We start from the raw sequence: 25,013 nt of genomic DNA, 5'->3' as shown, positions 1-25,013 counted from the left end.
CAAGGTTTCTAGTCACAGCCAGGCCATGACCAACAAGACCATCTTAGACGCCTGTGTTCTCTGCTTTCATCTGAATCTATCTAAACCTGAAAGACCTGAATCCCATACAACTGCCTTTGGAGTCATCATCCAAAAAGAGGCTGAGGTAGTTTGATACCAGGATGAGTGCCTCTGTACCAGGGAGGCAGACAGCTTCAACAGAACCCTCAAATGACCCGGAAATTATGTACAAAGATGCCAGAGAGGACATGGTGTACCCGGGATGTCTGCTCTATTAGGAGATAGTAATTAGGGCTTTGGGGCTATGGTTGAAGAGGCTTCTTTCATGGGGAGCTTTTCCTCTAACAGGGTCTGGGGACTCCCAGATGCTTCAGAAGGGACTTAATCACAGGACGTGACTGCTTTTAGTCCTCCTATGGACTCTTTTCAGGTCTAATATTGCACCAGAAACCAGAGGCTCCCCAAGAAAACAGGAGAATATAAACTTGGAAGCAGGGACCACTGGTCCACATGCCTGATAAGTGCATTCTCTCTTTCCTGGGTAGGTAGAGGAACATTTGTATCCTGTGGTTCTCCAAACATGACTGACAGAAAGGATGTATAAAAACAGGATAAAAAGATGGCTCAGATGCTAAGACCATTTGCTGCTTGGACAGAGGACCTGGGTTTGGTCCCCGGCACCTACACTGGGCAGCTAACAACTACCTGTAACAACAGTTCCAGGGGACCAGAAACCTTCTCCTAGCTCCCATGGTCTCCTGCACATTCGTGTTGTACATACATACATACATACATACATACATACATACATACATACACACACACACTCAGGCACATTTTCAACTTTGGCCCTAAAATGTCTTTAAAAGGCAAGCTTGGTTAGAGAATTTAAAATATGAATTATGATGAATTATGGACATTTTTCAAAAATAAAAAGAATCAGTTGTGATATTCTTTGAACATGAAGAGCACAACCACAGGCAAATACTTTAAATAAAGTGATCAAACAAGAAAAACTATCACTAAATGTAGCAGCAAATCTGTCACCTCAAAGTTGAGTGTTGTGGTGTAGAGTCCTTGCTGTAATTCAAACAGAACAGCACAATGGCAAGCTTAATACTCACTGCTAATAGCAAAATGATTATTTTTATTGAAGACGAAGAAAAAAATAAAAACAATGTTGCTCTAAGCAGTTTTGAAATGAATATCTGATTCAAAACTTCCCCTGTGCATATAATTGCATGCTAATTTACATTTTAATTACTTCCTAAGAAATCAAAAGCATTTGTTGACAGTGGAACATAATGTCAACTTCACGGTGCACTGTTGGTGGATGTTTAATGAACTTAATTAGATAATTAGTGATGTTAATTATCCTTCTATTATGAAGATAAAGATGTCTCACAAATGATGTACTCGGTGCAGAAACATCATTAAAGGTATCAGTGTTTGCTTTTGTTCATTTATGTCTATTTTTCAAATTCCTGTAACGGGCTTATGATAAACGGTGACAAGTAAAACTTGCTTAAATTGGGGGAGAGGAGGGGAGGCAAGTCATTGCCTTCCTTTAGCCTGGTGTTAATTGTCCCCAGTATTCTGGGCGCTGACACCAGGATGAGACTGATACTGTTGTTGGCAAATGTCTGCTGTATGAAACTCTAGTGACACATTCATGACAGTGTTAGAGTAAAACAACTGTGTGTATGTCACTGGTCTGCAAAGCTATAACGGAGCAGCAAAATCCCCATGGCCTAGTGACACTGTGAATCCCCATGGCCTAGTGACACTGTGAATCCCCATGGCCTAGTGACACTGTGAATCCCCATGGCCTAGTGACACTGCACTGTGCCTTGGTGGTGGCACTGGGGTTTACAAACTTGAGCTGCCAGCTTTTAAAAGCACAGCCTCTGCATGCAAGCCCCTTGATACTGGCCATAGGCAACTGTGTACCCAGCCGGGACTTTAAAGAGCTACACAGACAGTGCACTGGGCTGCACCAGCAACAATCCGCACTGCACCGTTCATCTGAGAAATGAGTCACCATTTCAGCATAGGCCGAACTTACTCTGTTGTCTATTGGATCCAGATGTGCTGCTTCTACTCCTGTTCTTTCTTGGTAGCTCAAACTCCTACAGCTCCCCAGTTTTATCACAAGGTCCAGACCCGGACCTTTTATGCATACACACACACACACACACACACACACACACACACACACACACACACACACACACACATATACACACACACACACACAACACCCATACACACAACACATACACATGTTTTGAAACCATGCCCCATGCCCCATGACTACTGGACAATTACCAAATTTTAGTCTCATCCTCAAATCAATAAAAAATAAAGCCTTCTACTTCTTTGTTCAGGAGAGCAGCCTGGCCACCTGTGGTCGGCTCTGGGTTCCCTTTGGTTCAAGTCCCATAAATGAAACTTCCTTGTCCTGGTCTTAAGGTAATTTAGTACCATATGTAGTGTCTCCATGTCAGGAGGTCCTGCCTTCTGGTCCATCACAGTTAAGATAAACAAGGTCCCATTTACCATGTCTTGCAACAGAGTATACTCCACTAAAATTTCAGAACACATCTCCTCCAAACATTTCTTTGTGGATGATTGCATTCCTTAACAGATAACTCTATTTAATTGTTGTCCTCATGCTTTTTTCCTCAAAACCAAGTTTTCCAGCAATCCCTCAGAAGGTCTGTGTGTTCAGGTTGTGAGTGACTGTTTCTGGTTTCCAGGACCCCACACATCTCTTGTCTTATAGGTAGAGTGTGGCTCTTCTTCGGGCCAGTGAGAATATGTCAATCCCTCTCTCTAGATCCTCTGCACCTCCATTTTAGAAGTCCTTATGTATTTTAGTGTTCTTCCAATTTTAGACTACCTGCCCCCAAAACATCGCTTAATGTCACATTTGTGTCCTGTGGAAGTCTTTCTTGCCTGCAAACATTAAGTTGCGTTTGCTGTATGTTTATGTAATAATATTCAGTGTGATAACCTGTGGGTTTCAAATGTTCTGAACTTTTCAACATTTCTGACTCTCTACAACAGGGCATCTGAGAACTCCGGCTCGCCTTGGTAACTGCCTTTTTACCTCCTCAGCTTACTCTCTACACTATCACACACCTCTGCTTCATTTCAAAGCCCATTCTAGCTATGCTTGAAAATCTAGTCTAACCCTTGAACTCCCATGGTCAGGAATTTTATATCCCAGGGAGTGAAGTCTGAGGCTTGCCCTGCAGTGCTTCCTCTCCCAAATATGGAGGGACCAAGGGAACCAGGTGACAGCATCACCAGCAGCAGCCTGCATTCCACTCTCGGTTCTGCCTCAGAAATAGCATCCTCAGCCCCTCATCGGGAGGGCAAGGACAGCAAGGAACCCATGAACCAGGCCCTCTCACCCTCCAGTTCCATATATTCGAACTCTCTCTTCCACAATTACTTATTTAGTTTCATGATTCACTTAAAGAGAAGGTACATAAGCACAAACATTCACACGTGTGATTTCCCAGAGACAAGTGGTGAGAAGTCCAGCTCACGCTCCACCCAACAAGACCTGGGCTGGCGGGCACATACATTCAGATGAGGTCCCACCTCAAGGACCCCAACATCCTCTGAGTCTCATCTACCTCATCACCAACAGATTCTTCCAAGCTTTACTCATTCCTCCCACATCCCAGGACCCCTCTCTTCTCAGAGTCGTTTCCTTTGGCCTTGGTGGCCTTCTGTCTTCACTCGTCCCAGCCTTAGGATTTTCTCATAGTCTTTGATATTGGCTATTTCAGCCACTGTTACGATAGCCCTCTCCACCTACTGATGGGATGCTTCCTGGATACTCTCTTGCCTCAGGACCATCATCACCCATGACCTAACCTGAACATGAACAAGACCCCAGCACACATCTCCATTCAGCCTGGCACCTATGGACACATTGAGCATGGTCATTCTCTTCTTATCTGGCACTAGTTCCTGTCTTCTCCCTGCCAGCACCCTTGGCCTCTTCCTGCCTGGCCGCTCTGACCTACACCACCTGCCAAGCCTCTCCCCTTCTTGCCTTGAACCTAAAGTAACCTCCCTTGCACCACCAGCCCTCAGTGTCTTCCAGTGCCCAGAAATCCCCATTACGTTTGCCCGTGCTTTTCTATCTATGCATGCCAGTAGATGGTGATATGCTCTGCATTTTGGAATGACTTTAAATCTATAGATTAACTGTGGAGATAATACAGAGCATCCTTGTCTCCCTGACCCTCACCTGACTTCCTGTGATATAAACCAACACCACATATCATGAAAGCCCATCTGCCAAAAAAGAACGGTGTCCTATTACTGTGTGGTTTGAATACAAATTGTCCTCCCTCAACCCCGCCACCACGGGCTCTGTGTCAAGCACTTGGTCCTCAGCCGGTGGCACTATTCTAGGAAGCTTTTAGAGACTTTAAGAGGCGAGGCCTATCTGAACAGCTATTCCCTGTCACACATTACTGTTTATCAACAGTGTTCCACCTACGCACACAGACCAAGTAAGTCACCATGTGCTGAACCCTTGGAAACCACCAGCCGAAACAAATCCTTCTTACGCCAGGGGCAAAGGCAACTTCTCAGCCTGTTCTGAAACAGGGACATCTGAAATCCAGAAACCAAGTGGGCAGGAAAATCAACATCCTCTGTTACGGAGAAAAATGGCGGACTAGAGAGTCACCCAGGCAGACAGCAGTGGTAAAATGACTTCCAAAGCACCCCAGCTGACTTTTGCAGACCCAAGGAGAGCCCAAGTCCCCATCCTCTATCCAACTCTTAAGGCCTTCACCATGCCATCCACAGTAACGTCACAATTTTATCCCAGAAGGGACTGCCATGGGGCCAGGGGAAAGGGGGAAGAAACAACATCTATCAAAATAAGTGACAGCCATCAAATCAGCCTTGACTCAAAGTTCAGCTTCCCTGTCAGGAAGAGTACATGTTCTCCTGAAGAGGAGAGAGGTAGGAGAAATGATGAAGCCCACCTCATATGTCTCATTCCCAGGAACAATTTATCAGTGCTATAGAGCTGTCAGACCTGACATGATAAGGAATAGCATGGAATGAATAATGCTTCCTCCAGTACCAACTCCTTTAATTATAAGCCTCTTCTTTCCAGAAGAGAGACATAAGATGTGAAAACACCAATTTCATGCACTTGTGCCTGAATAATGTCTCCATGCTGCTTTTTCCAGATGGCGACCTCCTCACTGGAGGGACTAATGATGTGGGCATATTTAGGGAAAAACCAATAACGGAGTCTTTAACCTTCAACAACAAAAAGCATGTTATACAAAATGTTCCTTGGGATACATTAGAAAATATCAATTACATTGCTCACTGAGGTGTAATCAGCTGTAATAATCAAAATTAATTTTTAAAAATAATTAAACAGACCCCAGGGCAAATAGTTGATGCTCTTATCTTATGACATCACAGCGTACATATGTACCTGAGAACTGTGCCTTCTGGCAACGACAAAGGCAGTTCCTGGAGATGAGTGATGGATGTGGGGTGTGAAGACTGCTGAGTTTCAACTCAGTGGGAAATGGGGACCCTTCTACTCTCTCCTTCCAGAACCTTCTGTGCCCATCCCAACTGGGTGGCCAGTGCAGGGAAGTCTAGTTGATTTTAAAGATTTAAACATGTTCTCCTTGTTTCAAAATGAATTCGTTTTTTTTTTTTTTAAAGCAGGCATCCCGAGAACACCTGTTCCTGGTGCTGAAGAGTAACCCACAGCCATTTACAGTCCATGCCAGCTTTAGACCCGGCTTTTCTATACACGGCCCCAACTGGGAAACCACATGCACATGCTCGAACACTCAGAGATCGTGGACTTGATTGCTAGTGTCAGACGGCACAGTGGAGACGCCGCAACGCGGCTCTGACATGCGGGACATCTCCCGGGACAAGGCTCCCAGGCTCACCTCTGCCCTGCACTCGGGGTCCTTCACCTGCCGCCCTGGCATCAGTCTCATGGCCGAGGACAGACTCCCACTCCACGAGGTCACTTTGCTGTGGTGCGTGATGCTTGAGCGACCGGCCAGCGATTTCTTCTCAGATGCTGTGGGAGGACACAGGAAGATTTCAGAGCTGAAGCTGAAAGGGAGAGCGTGCATCAGTTCCACAGCCGGCTCTGCTGCTAAAGGGGCCCCTAGGGCCCGGATGCTGCGTGCCTGCTGCCAATGGGAAGCAGCCCACGCCGTGGGCACACGCTGCTGTCTTCTGATGCTCCTTTCACTAAGAAACATATGTGGCCTGTGGGGTCCCTAGACCTGGTCCAAACTCCTGGCTCCATGGCTTGTGGGTGTCTAGCGAGACATAAGAACAGATGGTGACCTCCAGGAGTCACTAAACCTATGTGTTCTCATAGTATGACATGGGGATAGAGGGATCCAGACCCTCTGGATGTCATGAGGGTGGCCTAAAATAATGTGCTTAAAGAATCTGAAGTGTTCAGTACATGACTGCTAGGCAAAGAGAGCCTCAGAGTCAAATCTCAGCACTGTGCTCCTCTGTATCTGCATGGCCATATGCGTCTTGCTTTATTGCCCTTCTCTTTGGCGTACAATCTGATATCGTGACTCCAAATTACACGTGCACATAATGCTACAGCTTGAGCATGCGCACCCCAAAATTCATGTTGTAGCATCATCCCTGCTGTGGTGCTAGGAAGGGTCTTTGGGGAAGTGGCAGAGTCACGGGGCTCTGTCCTCTTGGACGGATGAATGCCTTTTAAAATGGCTGCAGGAAATGGGCTTAGGCTTTCTCTATCCATCCATCCCTTTCACTAAGTAAAGACACAGCAGCTCAGACAGACCTTGGAGGATATTGCAACAAGTTCTGACTTGGAGCATACAGATCCCTTGACAGACAGTGAATCTCATACACCTAAATCTTGGATTTCCTGCCTTTTAGAATTCTAAGAAATTGAATTTATGTTAATAAGTTATCTAACTTATGCTCTTATTCAAGCAGTACAAATGGACTAAGACAGACATAGCCACACATTTTTTCAGAACAATTTGGAAGGCCAGTTAGATAAGGGTTCTAGGCCTCTGGATGGAAAGGCAATCAACATGCTAACAGCTAAGTCTTAAGATGGCCTAACTTTGCAGTATTGCAAGACTTTAAAGAAGCACAGTGGATTTTGAAGAAGCCATCTCAAAACCTCCCCCAAAGCAAAATTAAAATCTCATTGCTGGATTGGTAACTATGACAGCAAAATATTTGGTCACTCTCTTGCCACTATCTTAAGGGGAGTCATTCGCTTCATGAAGTGACAGTACACAGCCTGAAGCTCAAGGTACATGGAGCAAAATTTCAAAGCTGAGAGGTGATCATCAAGGCCAGACCTAGTGCTCCAATCTCCCAAGTCTTAGCCAGACCCCTGACCCAGTCACCAGTCCCTTGAAGAGACTGTCGCAAACTGCCTGCTTGGTTGGTACTTCCAGCCGTCCTTTCTACCAGCGGGCAAGCACAGCATTCGTTCTCTGTGAGGACAGATAAGCAATGTTTCAGTCATGTCGTCACGCCCACTAAAGGTATGGAACAGAAAACGCCTTGGCCCTGCGTCCAGCCCTGAGGAGAAACGGCTCTGGCCTTGAGTGGAACCTTGCTAGCTGTGGCCCTAGGGGACCCCAGGGGTTCCACGACTTGAGCGTACAGAGACCTAAGTAATGCTGCCAGGCTCTGAGCAGCGTCTCCTCCCAGAGTGGGGTGACCTCTTCAATCTTCACTTCGCGTTCCCCAGCCTTCACAGAGAGATCCATCTTGAAGGCATCCTCCAGTGTCTGCCGCCTCTGTGCCACCAGTCGCTGCCAGAGTGCCCGCACGGACTTCTGGATGCTGTGCTGGACTAACAAAGAGAGGACATGGCACAGTGAGGGTGGCCTGCCCCACATAGGGCCAAGAGGGCCACAAGACAGAATATCACTTCATGATATCTTGACGGTTGCCTCAGCTTGGCAAGTGGCCACCCCCCAGAAGTCAGTATGTAGAGGCAAAGATACCAACATCCATGTCAACTGGAGTCTTCCTTCTTCCCGTATCTAACTACATGCTCACCTCTCATGCCCAAATCTAGAAAATGACATCAGGAGATCAGGAAATCTCTCTCCAAGCTCCGATTCTGTCCGATACCAGTGATATCCTGTGTGTAACTCCTTAGTAGCTTAGGGGTACCCTAAGCACCTCCTCTCAACCTAACTAGACACATTGGTGTTGGCCTCCCTGGGGAATGCAAGGCTGTCCCAGGTGGACCAGTCTTCTTTCCTCGCATTGGATCTGCTTCTCAGACTCCGCCCTTCTCAGTGCTATGGATTATCTGACACTTAGACATGTCTGCAGCCAGTCTGCCTGGTACACCCAAGTCCCTAGTTCCCTGAAGTACATCTGAAACTCCTCCAGTCTTAAACCACTGGTCCCTCTTGGTGTCAATATCCTAGAGTCTCTCTGTCTCTGTCTCTGTCTGTGTGTGTGTGTGTGTGTACATGCGTGTGTGTGCATCCAGACATGTGTGACTGTGTGGAGGCCAAAGATCAATGTTGGATGTCTTTCACTCTCTATCTTTCTCTAACTGAACTGGTTTGGCTAATAGTAAACCCCCAGGATCCTCCTGTGTCAATCTCCCTAGTGCTGGGATTACAGACATTTGCCACTGTGGACCAGAACTCAGATCCTCATGCCTTTTCAGCAATCACTTTACTGACTGAGGCACTCCTCAGGTCTAGTCTCTTTGCTAACCCAGCAGGGATGGACACCTGTTCCACCTCTACCAAATTCCAGAGTGGAGCCATTCATGCTGCAAATTGACAGTTCCCACAAAGTTTAAAGCCACAAGCTTCTGAAACTGGAAAGGCTTAGGTGCCTCTACGACCACAGTCCAATTGTGCTCACCCTGATGTTTTATATTACAAGGTGCCACAAGACAAACGGTGCAGACTTCAAGTCAAGTGGCAGAAGTTTGGACCAGCTCAATCAAGACACACGGGTGTGAGTGTCATGTATACGTGTGCGTGTGTGCATGTGTGCATGTGTCTGTGGTGTTTATATAAACTAATAATTCTGAGGAACAAAACGGAGAGGTAGCTTGAACTAGTTGAGATGGCATGTCAGTTTCAATTAAGAGTGAGGAGTCTCTCGAAAAACCAAAAAAAAAAAAAAGAGTGAGGCATCAATGGATTAAAGTAAATTAAGTTTCTCTCCATCTTTTTATCCATCCATTTATCTTATCTTCCATCCATCCACCCATCCTTCCATCCATCCATCCTCCCATCCATCCATCCATCCACCCACCCACCCACCCACCCATCCATCCATCCTCCCACCCACCCTTCCATCCTGTCATCCACCCCTCTGCCCTCCATTGGTACATCCATCCTCTCATCCATCCCTCTCTATTCTACCAAGCCTACACAGATCACTCCAATGCCTTTCTTCCCAGTTTGCCCTGCTATCTCACCCCGCTAGGATTTTCTAGGGGTTCCCTTAGATCTCTGGAAGTTTCTTTCATATTATTTGCCTATTTCACTTGGGAGCAGTCAATGGGAAAATGCAACAGGGCCGCCTTTGCCCTCCATCTCCATTCCCACGTGGAAAACCCAGCAGGAAAACCCAGCAAGATGTACCGTCACTCAAACTTGGGAGGCCTTCCTCCTTTTCGTCATTCACTTCTTCATTTGGAGAAAGGAAGACTTGATGATAAGGAGCAATTCTGGGCTTGGGCTCCAATCCAAATCCTTCCGGGTAACTAGTAAACAAGAAAAACTTCACTGTAAACTCAAGTTTCCTCAGGACCACACCATGGTTCTTTACTATAAGAGGCAATCCCTAAAACTGAGAATATATCAACATAGAAAAGCATGCCAAGTCAATCTAAAAGAACAATATGTCATAATCATGTCCACAGCTGATAGCTTTCCAGTCAGTAGGAAAGTGCCTTATCATTATAGGTTGTCCCAGCTTATGAAACTCTAATTGTGCCTCCAGCAGAGCCTCTGGTTCATCTTTATTGCCTCCTCCCTGTCATCAGAACCAGCACTCCCAAAAAATTGATATTTGACTCTGTTGGACTTTGATGTCACCCCACCGTGCCGGGGCTAGGTTCCAGGGCCTGCATCTGCACCGGGTCTTACACTTTGAAGGACTCTGTTATTATCATCTTGAGAACGTTAGTAATTTGTAAATATACATTTCATATTCTCATTCTGTCAGGGCCCCACACTTTGTAATTCAGTTCTAGTGGGAACACAATCATTCACACATTGAACTCCCCAGAAACCTCATATTGTGGTGGCCCCGTTCATGCTACAGCCACGTGCCTTCTTCTGGAAGCCCTTCTCAGCCTCCAGAGCAGAAAAGGTACTTACAATCTGCAGTCCAAATCTAAAGTAGCAAACATAGAAATAAAAAATCTGCCCATGTCCAAAGATTACCACTATTGAATAAAATTTAGAGAACAAAATGTTCTACAGAAGGTCCTGGAGAGAACGCCAATTCCAGTATGGAGAAGGATATTCCAGTCCCCTCGCCTGGGTTCCCACAAAAAGAGTCAAGGAAACACCTCCTGAGTTAACCATACACTGAAAACGGATGTTTTCCAAATGAAGGGCAAGTCCCCCTCTGGGATGGAGGCTTCCCCAGGCTTCCACTTAGTCCAGGCAGATCCTGACCTCATGATCTTGCTGCTTCAACCTCCTGTGGGCTGGAACCAGATGCCCGCACAATACTTGGCTTTTTAGAGAGAGTTAACCCGAGTCAGTCGTAGCGATTAAACTTATAATTTATACTGACACAAGTGTGATCTAGAAAGATGCGTTGGGCATGGTGATAGATGCAAATAATCATAGGACCATAGACGTGAGGCAACAAGATCGGGTGTTCAAGGCCAACCTCGGCCACATAGCAAGTTTGAGGCTAGACTAAGCTGCTTCTCAAAAATAAAACACAGAGATGGTGGGAAGCTAGTGAACACTTGTAATATTAGCATGCAAGAGGCTGGAGCAGGGGGATTGCTGTGAGTGTGAGGCAGCTTGGTCTACGTAGTGAGACCCCGTCTCCACAATGGAAGGAAAGATGAAGTGACAAGGCCAAGTCTAACGGCCTGCTGTCTATTCTCACTGCACTCAGCACAGCTTTCTTGGTGACGAGCCACAGTCACAGGCTTGGTGTGGCCAAGCATCCCCTGCCCGGCAACTGGAGTTCAAAGGATTCCAGAATCTGAAGCTTTTCAAAGCAAAATGATACTGCGAGTGGAAAATTCTCCACTTGACCTCATGTGTTGGCTCCCCACAGAAACAAACATGCTGTACAAAATTACTTTCTGGCCCTACATGGAAGGTGTATTTGAAATAGACTTCTGGGTATCATACCCATTATATTTCCTTTTACACACATCGCATATGCACATTATATATACAGGGAGATACATATATAGATAGAAATATATGCAATTATTCCAAAAATATTTTAAATCCCAAATATGAGACACATCTGGTACCAAGCATTTCAGATGAAAGAATAAATATCTTCCACCTAAATGTCCTGGGAGATGACGCATAGGGTCCAGCATCGTAGAGTCAAATGGGACTTCTAGAAAGAGGACCTATTCAACAAATGTATGCCGGTTTTTCTTAGGCAAGTGTGTTTGTTGATATTGTTCTGAATCCCATACATACTGTGTGCCAAAGAAAATTATTCCTAGCTTGTATGGTACATTGAATTATGAAATTTTTTCATACTAAGATTGCATTTATCAAATATTAATGTTTCTGAAATCTGGCTATGTAAAAAAAATCAATGTGTATGCTTAATGTTTGCATCTTCTGCCTCAAAAAGTGAAATCAACTCAATATCTTAGAATTGTAGAAATGGGTAAAAAAATTTTTTGATGCCTCTAGTTGCTCAGTCCCACGGACTTGGGGATGGCTTGGCTGTTACCCAACACCGCACACAGCTTCAGTTATCCAGCTAAACAGAAAGCTGCTTTCATTTATACGGACCTCCACCAGACATCCTTCCGGTCTGCGCTTGCCTTTCTGAACTGACCACCGGCACAGAGAAGAAAGCCTCAGTTCTTACCTCCTTGCGTTCAGCAGCAAAAGACAATGCATGAGGCACAACAGGAAGCTGACGTTGGAATTATAGGTGGCAAAGATAATGTCCCAGTGCTCCTGTAGGAAGTCCAGGATCCTGAGGAGGCCAAGGCACTCAGACAGGGACTGCTGCGGCTTGGAGAGGCAGTGCAGGATGGCTTTATTCAAACTGCTGTATAAAGCACTCATGATGGTGTCCCTTTGGGAAGACGGGTTCTCGATGACCTGCACCACCAAAATAAGACACACGCGCACTCATAAACCCGTAACTTTACAAGCTGAGTCGGTTCACAACAGAAACAACACCATCCAAAAGTTACTATGTCAGAGAAGCTTCCTTATAGAGAGGGCAACGGTTGAGTCCATCCAAAAGTTACTATGTCAGAGAAGCTTCCTTATAGAGAGGGCAACGTTTGATACAAAGACTCAACACTGGTTGTAAGAGGAGACTAAGTGGCGTTGGATGTTCAGCCCTAGGCAGTACCTATGTCACCTCCGCAAGTGACTCAGGACATCACTCCAGAGGGGAAGAAAGACCGTAGAGTTGCAGGATGGGAGGGAGTTCTGTGAAATGTCCTCTGGCTAAGGGCTGTGGGTGTAGAGTGCGGGGGGGGGGAGCAGGGCTGGGCCTGAGAGATCACACTTGAGGGCTTGAAGAGCCCTGTACTCTAAGATCCACCTTTCCCCGCTACCTATTCTGGATTCTCGTTCAACCCCTGGGCGGAAGAGCCAGCAGAGCCAGGAGACTCCCAGTTCATCAGCAGGCAGCTTCTCACCCATACGATGTGCTCTGTGATGAAGAGGAGGATGTGCCTGGGATCTGCTGAGAACATCCCACTGTTCAGCTTCTCCACCAGCTTCTGGGCGAAGTAGGAAATGTTTGCAAGGGAAGGAGCAGCAGCAGCAGCAGCTTCTGTGTTTGGCTGAGGCTCTGTACTTCCTGGTGGGGTAAGGAGACAGACTGATGTTAGAGTCTGATGGACTTCTCCATCCACAGTCTACAAATCCCTTGTGGTGATCATGTCCTGGTCACCTGTGTGCTCTGATGTTCTGAAGATGGGATCTCTAGGTGTGCAGTGAACACATATTTATTCAAAGCAAGCTGATCTTGACTAAGCCAGCTAGTGATAAATATTGGGGGATAAGAAGACAAGCAGAAGAATCCTTCTTCTGGGGGTTCTCTGACGTGAAAACAAGAGAGCTGAATCATTAGGCAGATGAGAACGGGACCCAAGGCTATGCTGTTATGTTGGACTGATGTACTGGCTGGCTTTTAGTCAACTTTACACAGGCTAGTGTCATCTGGGGCAGGAGAACATCAGTTGTGGAATTGTCTCCATCAGAGTGACCTGCAGGCAAGTCAGCGGGGCCTTTTCTTGATTAGTGATTGATGTGAGTGCTCAGCCCGCTGAGGGTGATAGGGGCCCCGGGGCATATGACCCTGGGCAAATAAGAAGGCAAACTGAGCAATATACGGGGAGCAAGCCAGTAGAGACATTCTTCTATGCCCTCCCCTGACTTCCCTCATTGGTTGACTGTCTAAGCCAAACAAACCCTTTCCTTCCCAAGTAGCGTTCGGCTTTCATCTTTTATCGCAGTATGGAAAGCAAACTAGAGCAACTGAGGAAAGAGCGTATCAGGAAGCAGACAGCCGGACCCATTTACACAGCAGGCAGCGTGCTGTCCTCAGAGTGTGGAGATCTCACAGCAGGCAGCGTGCTGCCCAGTGTGTGCAGATCTCAGAGGGTTCCCAGAACAAGCCTGAGTTAGCTAAGGCTATCCTCCACACAGTCCAGGTCCCCAACCCACTCATCCAGAGGTAGAGCCAACACAAACACTGGGTTGCCAAGTCAACACTCTGCTTATACCACCCCCTACCCTCCTCTGGTTAGAAAGCAAGAGACACAAATAGATTTCCACACCGTGTGGCAGGAGAAAATCCTAGAGGCAAGCTGTGTGACATGGGATCACTGTGGCTCAGAAAACATGGCGGGGGGGAAGGGGGCAGATATGGGCTTGATTTTGAGAAGAAGCCTCAGCCACCGTGTAACTAAAGTCTCAAGTGTTGAGGGATGGTGGCAGCGTCTTCGTTCAGGCCTCTCACTCAAGAAATGCTCACTGGGCAGTGAATCTGTCATGAGCATGGTTAAGAAGTATCAGAGTGTGTTAGGCTCAGTTATCTCACACTCCTGAAGTAATGAGTTCTGACTGGAAGTCAGAGGAGACTGATTTGAACCCAGAAGACGCAGGAGTTTGGACCTTAGAATAGTCCAACTATGACAGCTGCGTCACAGAAAACAGATTCTGCGTCAACAGAGGGCAACAGACTCTTGCTGAAGACGCATGCAGAGATGGGCATGCTGCCAGGGGGTGGCAACACTCAGCCTGGGATCTTGGCCACCAATGAGCTGCCCAAACCAGAAACCAGAGAACGCAGAAGCCACTCACCTCTTGAGGTCGGCACGCGGCCCCTACTTGTGCCGTAGAATATGTCCATGGTAGAAAGTAGAACCTCAGACTGGAAGTCCCTCTTCTGCTGACTGGTGACGCCATCTGGAGGGGCCTGCAAACACCACCTGGGCCTGAGATGGCAGCCACCGAATCATCGTGTCCTCTCAGTGACCACATGCCTTGCCTGACTGGTGGGCGTGAGCTGCAGCCTGGTCATGACTGCCTTTCTCTGAGGCACCGAGACACTGACCTCTGATGACCCAGACAACTCACCCAGGAGGTGAGGCCCTCTCCCAGAGCGAAGAAGCAAGTCTGAGGAGTGCCTGGCAAGTATCTCAAGGTGAAGTTGACTCTGGGACACAGCATGCCACTTCCCCCAGGGACCAGAGCTGAGGCCATCCCCAAATAAGCATGTGCCCCAGAATTCTGCTCCTCTTCCCCTTCTCCCAAGTACCCACTTACAAATCACTTCCACAAAACACTCGGCTTCCAAAGACCTCACATCTGTTGCTCCCCCAAGGCCGGAGGTTCACAGGTTCTACACCAGGCTCCTGTAGTACTAACTGTCAATCTTCCAGCAGCTATCTGGTGTCTTCAGTCTGGGAATACCCTACCTATGAGAGCCCCTCCCACTGCACACAGTCCAGCAATATCCCTCCCAACCTACCTCCAGGAGCACCTCCAAGGGCAGCCATTGCTTGGGGCTGGACACTCCAAGCAGCAGCTCCCTCAGGAGGACTTGTGTGAACTCTCTCAGCTGCCTCCGAGCTGGATGTGACTTGAGAGAAGCCTGGAACCCCTCAGCAGTATTGTCGGAGTCAGCAGAGGCCCCAGGACTGCCGGGGTTTCTAGAGGACTCAGGCGTTGCCTCCTGGAAGACAATTGACACAGCAGCATGGTCGGCCCTGCCTGGAAGCCTTTTCCCACATGCCACTGCAAAATGCGGGCAGGGTTCTCCTGTAGCCCAGCTCCTGCATGGAAACCTGTTCTGCAGAGGCATAAGACTGACCTGGGACTAAATTGCTTGTAACGTGGCCACAGCTGTCTGAGCTACACTTTGAGAGCCACGGAGTCAGGGCCCAGGAAGGAGGTCTAGAATGCCATACTGGCCATGATGGTGTCTGGCTCTGGGATTCAGCTCCCAGAGCTCTCCACCTGCCCCAGCCCTGCTAATGCTGACAGACAGCACCCCCTGGTGAGGACTGAGAAGCAGACATAGAGAATATTCCCCGGATCTCCAAAGCTGTCTAGCATTTAGGGTCTCACTGAAGATTTGTAAAATTCAAACCAGGCAGGGCTCATTCCCCTAGATAGCCCAGGATGACACGGAGATGCCAGGAGGCCAAACCACACACCCAAGGACACATGGCCAGGGACTCTCGACTCCCGCCCCGTGAACTTTCATGTGCCTTCATCTGTTGACACCTCCCTTTGCTCATTCATAAAATTAATGCAGCCATTCTTAATTAAGCCATAAAATGAATTTAATGGCACCTAGGGAGGTGGTGACTGCATTAATTAGCTCCATGCGGCCTCGACTGGAAAAATGCCATATAAATTCACAGCAAATGGAAAGCTTTTGGCCTCCGGCCGCCTGCAAGAGGAGGTTCTGTCGCATTGTCTGTGCAACAAAGGCCTGGCAGGGTTGACTTAGTCGAAGCCAAGTAGGACAAGGAGTACTTCAGGAGCGGAGCAGAAGCCCTAAGAAGGGGCTAGCTTGGCATGTTTGTTGGCTGGAGGAATGACTTCGTGGAGAGAGGGACTTTCTTCCTCTGCTTCCCTCCCACAGAAATGGCAGGTAACTGTGTGGAGGAAGCACTTTGCGTCAGAGTGTATTGGGCTAAATGTCCCCCAACTCAGTAGAGGCCAAACTTAGTCCAGAAACAGGCTGAGGCAGCACTGGGGTCATAGTGCCTGGTTCCCTGCCTGAGACCCACTGGGGAGGGTACTGTCCTTCTCCCTGCTTGGGTCTCTCTCAGCTGCAGTCAGCTGTGGGGTGTCTTTCTGGATTGTTTACTCTGACTTTTCTAGTGAGTTACTTGAGTTTGTGTGAATTTGTCAAACCAGTGTGCGATTGCTTTCACATTTTTTATGCATCTTTGATCTCTTTATTTAAACTAAATGTGCTTGTCCCGTAGCATCCATAGATGCTGATTCTAGGAACCCCTGAAGATACCAAAGTCCCCAGATACCCAAAACCTTTCCTGAAAGTGTTAGCGTGTTTGCATATACTACCTGCCCAACCCCCCCCCCCGTCCTAATATTTCATCATCTCCACATAAATGCCTAATGTAACATAAATGTTGTTAAAATGCACTGTTTATGGTATAATAATGAAAAAACTCGGCGCATGTTGGGGACAGATAAAAACTAGTCTAATAGCATTTCTATCTGGGGTTGGTAACACTTCCAAATACAGAGCCCATCGGTACAGAGCACTGACTAGACTCTTGTCCTTGTCGGCTATTTATTTTAAGCTGACCATAATGGAAAAGACACAGGCTTGGAAGATTGCCACTTACTAACCCTGGGAAAGGTAGCATTTCTCAATCTTGCCACCCTTGGGCAAGATGGGGCTCAGGACCCCACACTCAGCCCAAGGACACAAAGGGCCATGTTGCTTTCTGAGTCTCTGTGTTCTCTAGCTGGCACTAACTTCATCTGGGGCTGCTGGGTTACCCAGAGCACCAGGTTCAGACCTGTGTGCCAGGGGACTCGGGAGATCAGCATTGTCACAGTGCTCACACCTCTGGAAGGGGATGGTTTGGGGTGCTTCACTCACCCCACTAGCTTTTAGCGTGCGGTGATGCACAGCCAGCCGTTCCGCTCTCAACTCTGTGAAAGTCAAGGGTCTTGGGTCCTGCTTCCAATACGCCCTTCTAGCCCTTGCTACAGTTTGCAAACAAACGGTACAGCTCCCTAATTCTCCAGTGTCGTAACAGACCGTAGATTCCTGCCCTTCATCCTGTATTTTATCCTCTGTCCCAACTCTCAACTCCTGCTTTCACCCAGTTCCCCAAGGCTTTGACCCACATGATCCCGCACAGCTCTGACTCACACACCTTTGACCTGCTGGTACTGCTCCCCTGCCTCGAACCCACCTGTCTCCCCAAAGCCCCTGTTCTAGCCTTCCAGCAATCAAGATTCAAGACCTCCGTTTCTCTTCTGGGTCCTTCTGGCTCTGAGTTGGACCCTCACAAACCTACTGCCTGGGAAAAGACTTGGATCAAGTCCAAAGGGGCTGAAGAAACGAAAAGTCCTGAGAACAAGAGACAGAAGGCGAAGCAATATCACTACCCATTCCTTGTCTGTGGCACGGGTGGCAAGAGGCCCCTGGCATGGAACCCTAGTCCCCAGTACCAGGGTGGTACATACGCCCTCTATATTTGTATTTGAACTATGATCAAATATCTCAGTATTGAGATTTCTAACAACTAAAAAGGACAAACAAACAAACAAACAAACTGGACTCCTGAAACTGACCTTGAGCTACACCTCAGCCAAGAAAGGGAAAATTACCCATGTTGTTTATTCTGTGTTCAGTCAAGTTGCTTAACGTGCATTTTAACTTTGGGAGGCAGGGAGGTACTCGGTCCTTCACCCGTGAAGGATGATGGCATTCATAACTGCTCACCCTGGGGCTTCAGAGCAAGGCAAGTCCTACCTTCTTGGCTTCCAGGGGGAAAGTGATGATGGCCAAGGTCTGTAGGAAGTCAGGGGTCCTCCATGCTGGGTCCTGGGGGTAGGAGCGGTGCACCAGGCCAAGGAACTGAAGAATACTGCTGGGGAGTGTCTGCTCCCAGGCACTCTCTCCTGAACCTGCAGGGGGCTGAGGACACACATTGTGAGACACTGCATGGAGGACACAGCGTACAGCAGCATGGCAGAGGGAGAGAGGAGCCAGAATCCCAGAGACTCCGTAGGACATGCTGCTGGCAGCTGCCTAAGACAGCTGGGTGGCGGTAGGCACTGGTCACAAAACAGGTGTGGGCACTGCACTAAGTGTTTTACACACAATCCTTCCCTCACCCCAAAACCTTCAGGGAACAGGTTCCATGTTTACCTCTGTTTTGCAGCTGGAAACAGACCTGGAAAGGTTCACTCCACCAAAGACTACCCAGTATGTGAAAGTCAAGAGTGAGCCTGGGAGATCTACTAGAGTCTACAGTGTCCCCACACTACTATGCTCTAATGGACTCGAGGAGGAATATACCTGTCAGTGTTCAGGCCAGCCTTCCTCAGCCCAGGGCCAATTTCCCCACTAGAGACTCCACCCTGACCCACACTGGGTCTACCTTGTCTGAAGAGACCTAGCTATCCCTCTAGCCAGGGGCCTGGAGGCGATTGCTCCGTGTTGTACCGAGCTGATCCCTAGTGCTGTGAATCTGGCCACGGCTCCCACACTGCTCTCCTCTCCTCTGCTCCAGGCTACACGACTGAGCCTCCTCCACCTGAGTTCTGACTGATCCCAGTGCCTTCCTGGACCTCGGTTCCCCATCTAGAAGTCGACCTCTGCCCCAGGCACTGTTTGAAGGCTTTCTCTTCTGAACAGACGCCTGCAACTTCAAATTGATTGGCCTCAACCTTATGCTTATTCCCTGCATTGCAGCACCAACGCACATAATCAACACTCAGCCTCCACCAAATGACTCACAGGTGGACACTGGTGCCTTTCCTGTGGGAGTCCTCATGGTTCAGCTGCATCCTGTCTCAGACATGGATTCCTTATTTCCCCAGCAACCTGTCCCCCGGTCCTGACCTGGTGTGCTTGGGTGGGAATGTCCTGCTAAGTGCTCTAGAGGGTCCCGACTGTCCTCACGTTGGAAAACTAAAATCTAATGTATGCAGAAGGAAAAGGCAAGACATGGGAGGCCCCTGGAATCACATGTCCAGGCCCCATGTGAGTTTGAGATGGTCTGGAGCAGGTAGGCAGGGAGACAGATCCCCACAACAGCCTGCATCTGGGTCTTCTGTGGGTTCTGCAACATTGGGTTTAGATGTGAGTGCAGAGAAAGGAGTTCGCAGGGCTCCATCCAGGAGGAGTCTTGCCTCTGCCTGTAAAAGGAAGCTTTTCCTTGAGGGAAGCCTTCCCGCCAGCCTGGTTCTAGAGCTGCATCAGTCCCAAATAAACACACAGGAGGTTATATTAATTATGAAGCTGTTGGCCTTGTTTGTTTCTTACTGGCTAGCTCTGACTTAAGTTAGACCTTAATAATCTAAGTATTTCTCTTACCTGAGAATACTTCCGGGCTTCCTACCCCCATGGCGTTACATCTTGACTCTCTTGTGTTTCTCCTTCCCAGAGTCCTCCCTGACTCCTAGTCCCACCTATCTAGATTCCTATTGGCTCAACAGTGCTTTATTGACATAAGACTTCCCCAACATCTGCCACTTAATAATGCCATGTCTTTGGGGTGAGTTTGGGGTGAGTCTTACTCTCCCTGCACCGTGGGTTCCAGTTCCATCAACCGAGGACCATGACAGGCCCGATTTAGAAGATTGTTGTCATGGGGACGACATGAGAGAGAGTAGCTGTGTGGGTGCTTTCCAGTGACTAGGCTGGGATAAATGCAGAAGCGGCTAGAAAATGAGGTCAGAAATGCAAGACTTAGGCTTTTAGAGAGGAACTTGGATTTTATCTGACACTCAACAGAGGTCCCTGAAGGTCAGGGCATATGGCACTAATACTGAATGTGTGCGCCCCTGCTGTCCAGCAGCCAGGGACTCTGCTTGGATGAATTCAACTCCACAGTTTCAGTTCTGACATACCCAGAGTAGAGACAATGCCATTGATTCCACAAGACTGTCCCATACAGTAAAATGAAAAACAAAAAACCCCACCAATCCTGACAGAGAAAACGTGGCCAGGACATGCAGCAGCCAGGACCATCCCAGAGTAAGACCTGGTGAGCACGCACACTGGCTCTTCCACCTTGGAGAACAATTTGGCACTGAAGACAGAAGTAAGGTCACAACCCACAACTTCTCTCCTAAGTATAGTTCCAACAGGAAGGAGTGTGTGCTGCTGCCAAAACACATGGGTTACAGGCTTGCCACAGCTTCATGCATGGTACTTCTAAATGACGAGGACCCAGAGAACATCAGTGGTGGTCGTCCGACATAGGACAATCCTCAGCAATGACAAACGTGAGCTTCAGTACATGAAGTCCAGGAACCATGTGAGTGGGTCCCGGAAGGCGATGGTGAGTGAAAGTCAGATGCAGAGGAATGCAGGCCCTGTGCTTCTACGACACTGAGTTCAAGAACAGGCAAGCTGATCTATGGCACTGCTTGGCAAGGGTGTGATAGCAAACAAGAAAATGTCTTACTAGAAATAAAATACAACTGTTTCAGAAGTAGATATTGGAGTTACTCTTACGGTTAAATTTCAGGCTTTGTCTCTCCTCCCTTTAAATATTCATCTACTGAGATTGGCAACAGTCGCTCTCATGGCAGGCACTCTTGTTGTATTAGATCAGTCACTGAGTGGCTTTGCCTCCAATACTTATATGTGAAACTAATACCCTTAACACGTGGATTTAATGTGTTTGCTAATGCACTGTAAACATTTGGCCTCGTGCTTTCATTTCCTTCAGCACTTTCTGTAGCTTTTTTTTCATCTTAAATGAGTGTATATCATCACTTTCGTTTGCTTTTTTAAATAACATTAATTGGTTGGGTAAACAACAGATTCCTCATGCTACAAACAGAAAATATACATATCAGATATTTCAAAAATTAGTTGCATATTAGACCTTCAGTAGAATGAATAAATTTAGGAAAGATGAAAAGAGTAAATATATGTGTGTGCATGTGTGCATGCATTCATTTGTGTGTGTGTGAGTGTATGTGTGAATATATGAGTGTATGTGGTGTGTGTGTGTGTGTGAGTGTATGTGTGTGTATATATGAGTGTGTGTGTGTGTGTACACACTCAGCCAAATGGACATTGAGAACCAAGAGATCTTTAAAAATGTAGCCATAGGAATTCTGGGAAATCACAATTGAAGATGCCAAATGTAACAATCTTAAAACTGATATAAATAAATCAGTATACTGATCAATATATCCAAGATAGCATTCTCAAAATAAACCCACAGGCCTTCAGGTTTTTTTTTTTAAAGAAACATGTGGTGGAAAGAAGGCATGAACTTAAGAGTAAGAAAGTAGAAACTATCACCCAGAAAATGAGGTCAAAGAAACCTGACATACTTTGGAGCTGCCATGTTCCTCAGAGGCCCGTGTGTTAAAGTGTTGGCACTGTTAAAGGTGTTGGAAACTTCACAAACTTGGAACAAATAGGAAGTCTTGAGTCATTGGGTGTATTCTGAAAGGGCATTGTGGGACCTGAGGTGCCTTTGTGTACCCTGACCATAACGTGTGTGTGTGTGTGTGTGTGTGTGTGTGTGTGTGTGTGTGTGTGTGTGTAGCTCTGCTCTCTTGTGAATTCCCGCCACAAACTGCTATCATGGCCCCAAAGCAGCAAGGCAACTACCCAATCACCAGTTGACGGCACTAACCGTGAGCCAAAATAAACCTCTCATCTTTGTAAGCTGATCATCTTGGGGTTTTGTTGCAGTAACAGAAAGCTGACTATACAAGGCCATTTATGGAAAGAGAATAGTAGGGAAATCATTTTTAAATGTCAATTAATTATAATGGTCAAGAAGCCATCTCCAAGCCCAAACAGATCAATAATCATGGACAAACTTGGGCTCAGGAAAATTGAATCGGTAGATTTAACATATTTTTTAATATAAAGGAGGACTTGCATTTTATTGCAAAACTAGCATAATACTGATATCAAACCACACAATGATACAATGGAAAGAAATTTCAGCCCAATAGCATTTATAAACATACAAAATCCTAAACGAAAATGTGTTAATAGAACAATAAAATGAACTAAGGCAAAATCAGGAGAATTGAATAAGATCTCTGTGAGACCACAAGGAGCCCTGTTGATGGGGTTTTAGTACACAAAACTGACTGAAAGACATAAGCATGTGACTTAACAGCGGGGCCAAGGCAAAAGTGAAAACCAGCTGTTCTTTAAAAGGGAAAAGTGTGTGTCAGGAAGATGTGTGTCAGGAAGATGACTCAGCCGCGCTTGCAGCACAGGCCCGACGGCCTGAGTTTCCTCTGCAAGTCCAAGTTAAAGGCCTGCCACAATGGCTCATGTCTGTAATCCAAGCACTCCTACACAGCGATGGGAAGCAGAGACAAAATTGGCTAGAAGCTTGTGGGTCAGCCTTCCTGGAAGACTCAGCTATGGACAGCAAGAAAGAGCCTCAAACAGAGGAGGGAGAGGACTAACACCCAAGGTTATCTCCTGACCTCCACACGGGTGCCACAGCGTGCCCACGCCTACACAGATGCACTCTCACATGATTATTTTAAAGTAGAACATTTTTAAAAGCCAAGAGACTGGTAAAGCTAAAATGATATGGTTTGAGTTAATGCTAAAGAGCTCATGTGTGGAACCAATTATCTGTGTTGCCATGTTGCTGAGCTTGTGAGAATAGGTCTAGCTTTCTACACAAGGTGAGTGCTGGGGGTGAGCATTAGATACAGGGTGTGTGCGTTGACTGGCTAAGGGTATATGCATACAAAGCCTACTGAAATGTTTCTGAGACGTTCATCCACACAGAAATGAATGAAATGTGCTTTGACCATTCCCCATCACAAACCACAGAATTCACACCCAAGTGGCCACCAAGCTAGAAGGCAAAGATGTGCCTTATGGACATTTTACTACAATGAATATTACAGATATACCTATTTCATACACACACGTCTTACACTTTCTACTTTATTGACATAAAAATATGCCGAAAAATGTTGAGGAAATAAAAGGAACCTTGTTTGTGACTCTGTCCTCTAGAAGGACACGGTATGACTTCCGAAGGATTCCTGACCATTCCCCTATAGTTCATTTTGCCCATATCTGGGTGGGGAAGTGTCAGATGATTTTTAAGTTCCTGTTCTATTTTGTTTGCATGTGAAAGACAATGATTATATACAATTTTAGCACGAATAGTGAAGTTTCCTCACACAGTCAAGCCTCCCATCAGGCTTGGTGTCTGCAGAACAAAGCTGACTTTCTCAGCCTCGTACCAGGTCCTTGCCGACATTAGTCACTCCTGTTCCTAGACCAAATAAACTTCACTTGTCACAGTTGCCTCCATGTCTAAAATCCATGTCTAAAATAATCCCTCCCCCATTGCTCATGAACCTTGAAGGTCAAAACCAATCAGTGCCTGAACCAAAATGCTCTGTGCCCGGCCACCGTTTTCTCTGAGGCAGGGCTCCAGCTCAGGGGGCCCTCTTGGGCAAGGTCACCTGTCCTGATTTAGACAAGCTTCTTAAAAGGACCAGGCTCCTGTCTCCTCAGAAATGTCTCCAGTGAAGAAAAGCAAATGCCTAAAGAAATGGGGAGTAAGTATCTCACAGTGACAGTGCCTAAAGCACCTTGGGAATCTCGAGGTGTCCCCCAGGCAGCGTTAGTGTTTTGTAAGAAGGGAAAGGGAGACCCAAGCTATCGCCCTTCCTCTATGTCATCATAGGATTCCCTCCACTCCACTCTGAGACAGGAGCAGTCCCTCACCACACGTCAGGCGAACACCGGTACCATGCTTGTTGACTTCCCAGCCTTCAGACCAGTGAGCAAAATTAGTCTAAATTCCATGTAAATTCCACAATCACAGACATTTTTCCATATAACAGAGAATGAACTAATAACACCAGCATTACTGGGAAACTTCTGGAGCAAAATAAGCTGACCCTTCCAAACTTTTTCATCAGAACCTTCTGGTATATCATGTGGACAACAGGTCTCACCTGGCTCATGATGGCTTTTAGCATCCCCAGGAGCAGCAAGGCACCTTCTGTGCACAGCCCGGCCTGGAGGACTTCTTGCTGGTGATATTTCTGTAGAAGCCACTGAAGCATTGAATCCAAGCTCTCCTTGTGGAGGAGGAAGAACCATCAGGACACCTGTGGTGCCCCCCAAGGTGGCTAGCTTTATCACAGTGCATCACATTTCCCAAGGGTCCAAGTAGGAAAGACAAAAGAGGACAGAAACAGACTAGGTCTTTAGCCCTTATGGAACCTTCCAGCCCCAGGAGATGGTGCATTATAGAAACACACAATCCCAAGGAGGTGCTAGATCTACCGGCAACTTGCAGCAGGTTGAGTTCTTCGGGGCCCATGGTGTAGAACAGGGGAGCAGCACGTGTCTAACACGCCCAAGGCCCTGGGCTCTAATCTCAAAAGCACTCACTGTCCCAACCCGCCCAGTGGATATGATAAATGAACTTAGAGAAGACAGGAAGGATTCCAAGGTGCAGGGAAAGAGCAGAAAGGGATCCGTGCATAGAATCAGGAAGCCTGATGCTGCCCTTTTAATAGCTCAGACAAGCTACTCAGCCT

At 47.1% G+C, this 25,013-nt stretch overlaps 1 protein-coding gene across 1 annotated transcript in view; it reads right to left on the bottom strand.

Annotated features, from left to right (window-relative positions):
• The window catches only part of Wdfy4 (WDFY family member 4), a 229,913-nt gene that overhangs the window by 103,212 nt on the left and 101,688 nt on the right, over positions 1 to 25,013 (bottom strand). Inside the window, 9 exon segments of the mRNA XM_040747730.1 lie at positions 5,964 to 6,100; positions 7,709 to 7,894; positions 9,666 to 9,787; positions 12,118 to 12,356; positions 12,908 to 13,071; positions 14,580 to 14,694; positions 15,250 to 15,453; positions 18,247 to 18,411; positions 24,423 to 24,548. Coding sequence (XP_040603664.1) covers positions 5,964 to 6,100; positions 7,709 to 7,894; positions 9,666 to 9,787; positions 12,118 to 12,356; positions 12,908 to 13,071; positions 14,580 to 14,694; positions 15,250 to 15,453; positions 18,247 to 18,411; positions 24,423 to 24,548 — 1,458 coding nt within the window.

Source organism: Mesocricetus auratus, unplaced genomic scaffold, assembly GCF_017639785.1.
Source record: "Mesocricetus auratus isolate SY011 unplaced genomic scaffold, BCM_Maur_2.0 Super-Scaffold_100006, whole genome shotgun sequence".
Taxonomy (NCBI): domain Eukaryota; kingdom Metazoa; phylum Chordata; class Mammalia; order Rodentia; family Cricetidae; genus Mesocricetus; species Mesocricetus auratus.
The sequence above is the reverse complement of the archived record's forward strand: the minus strand, read 5'-3'. Positions and strand labels throughout refer to the sequence as shown.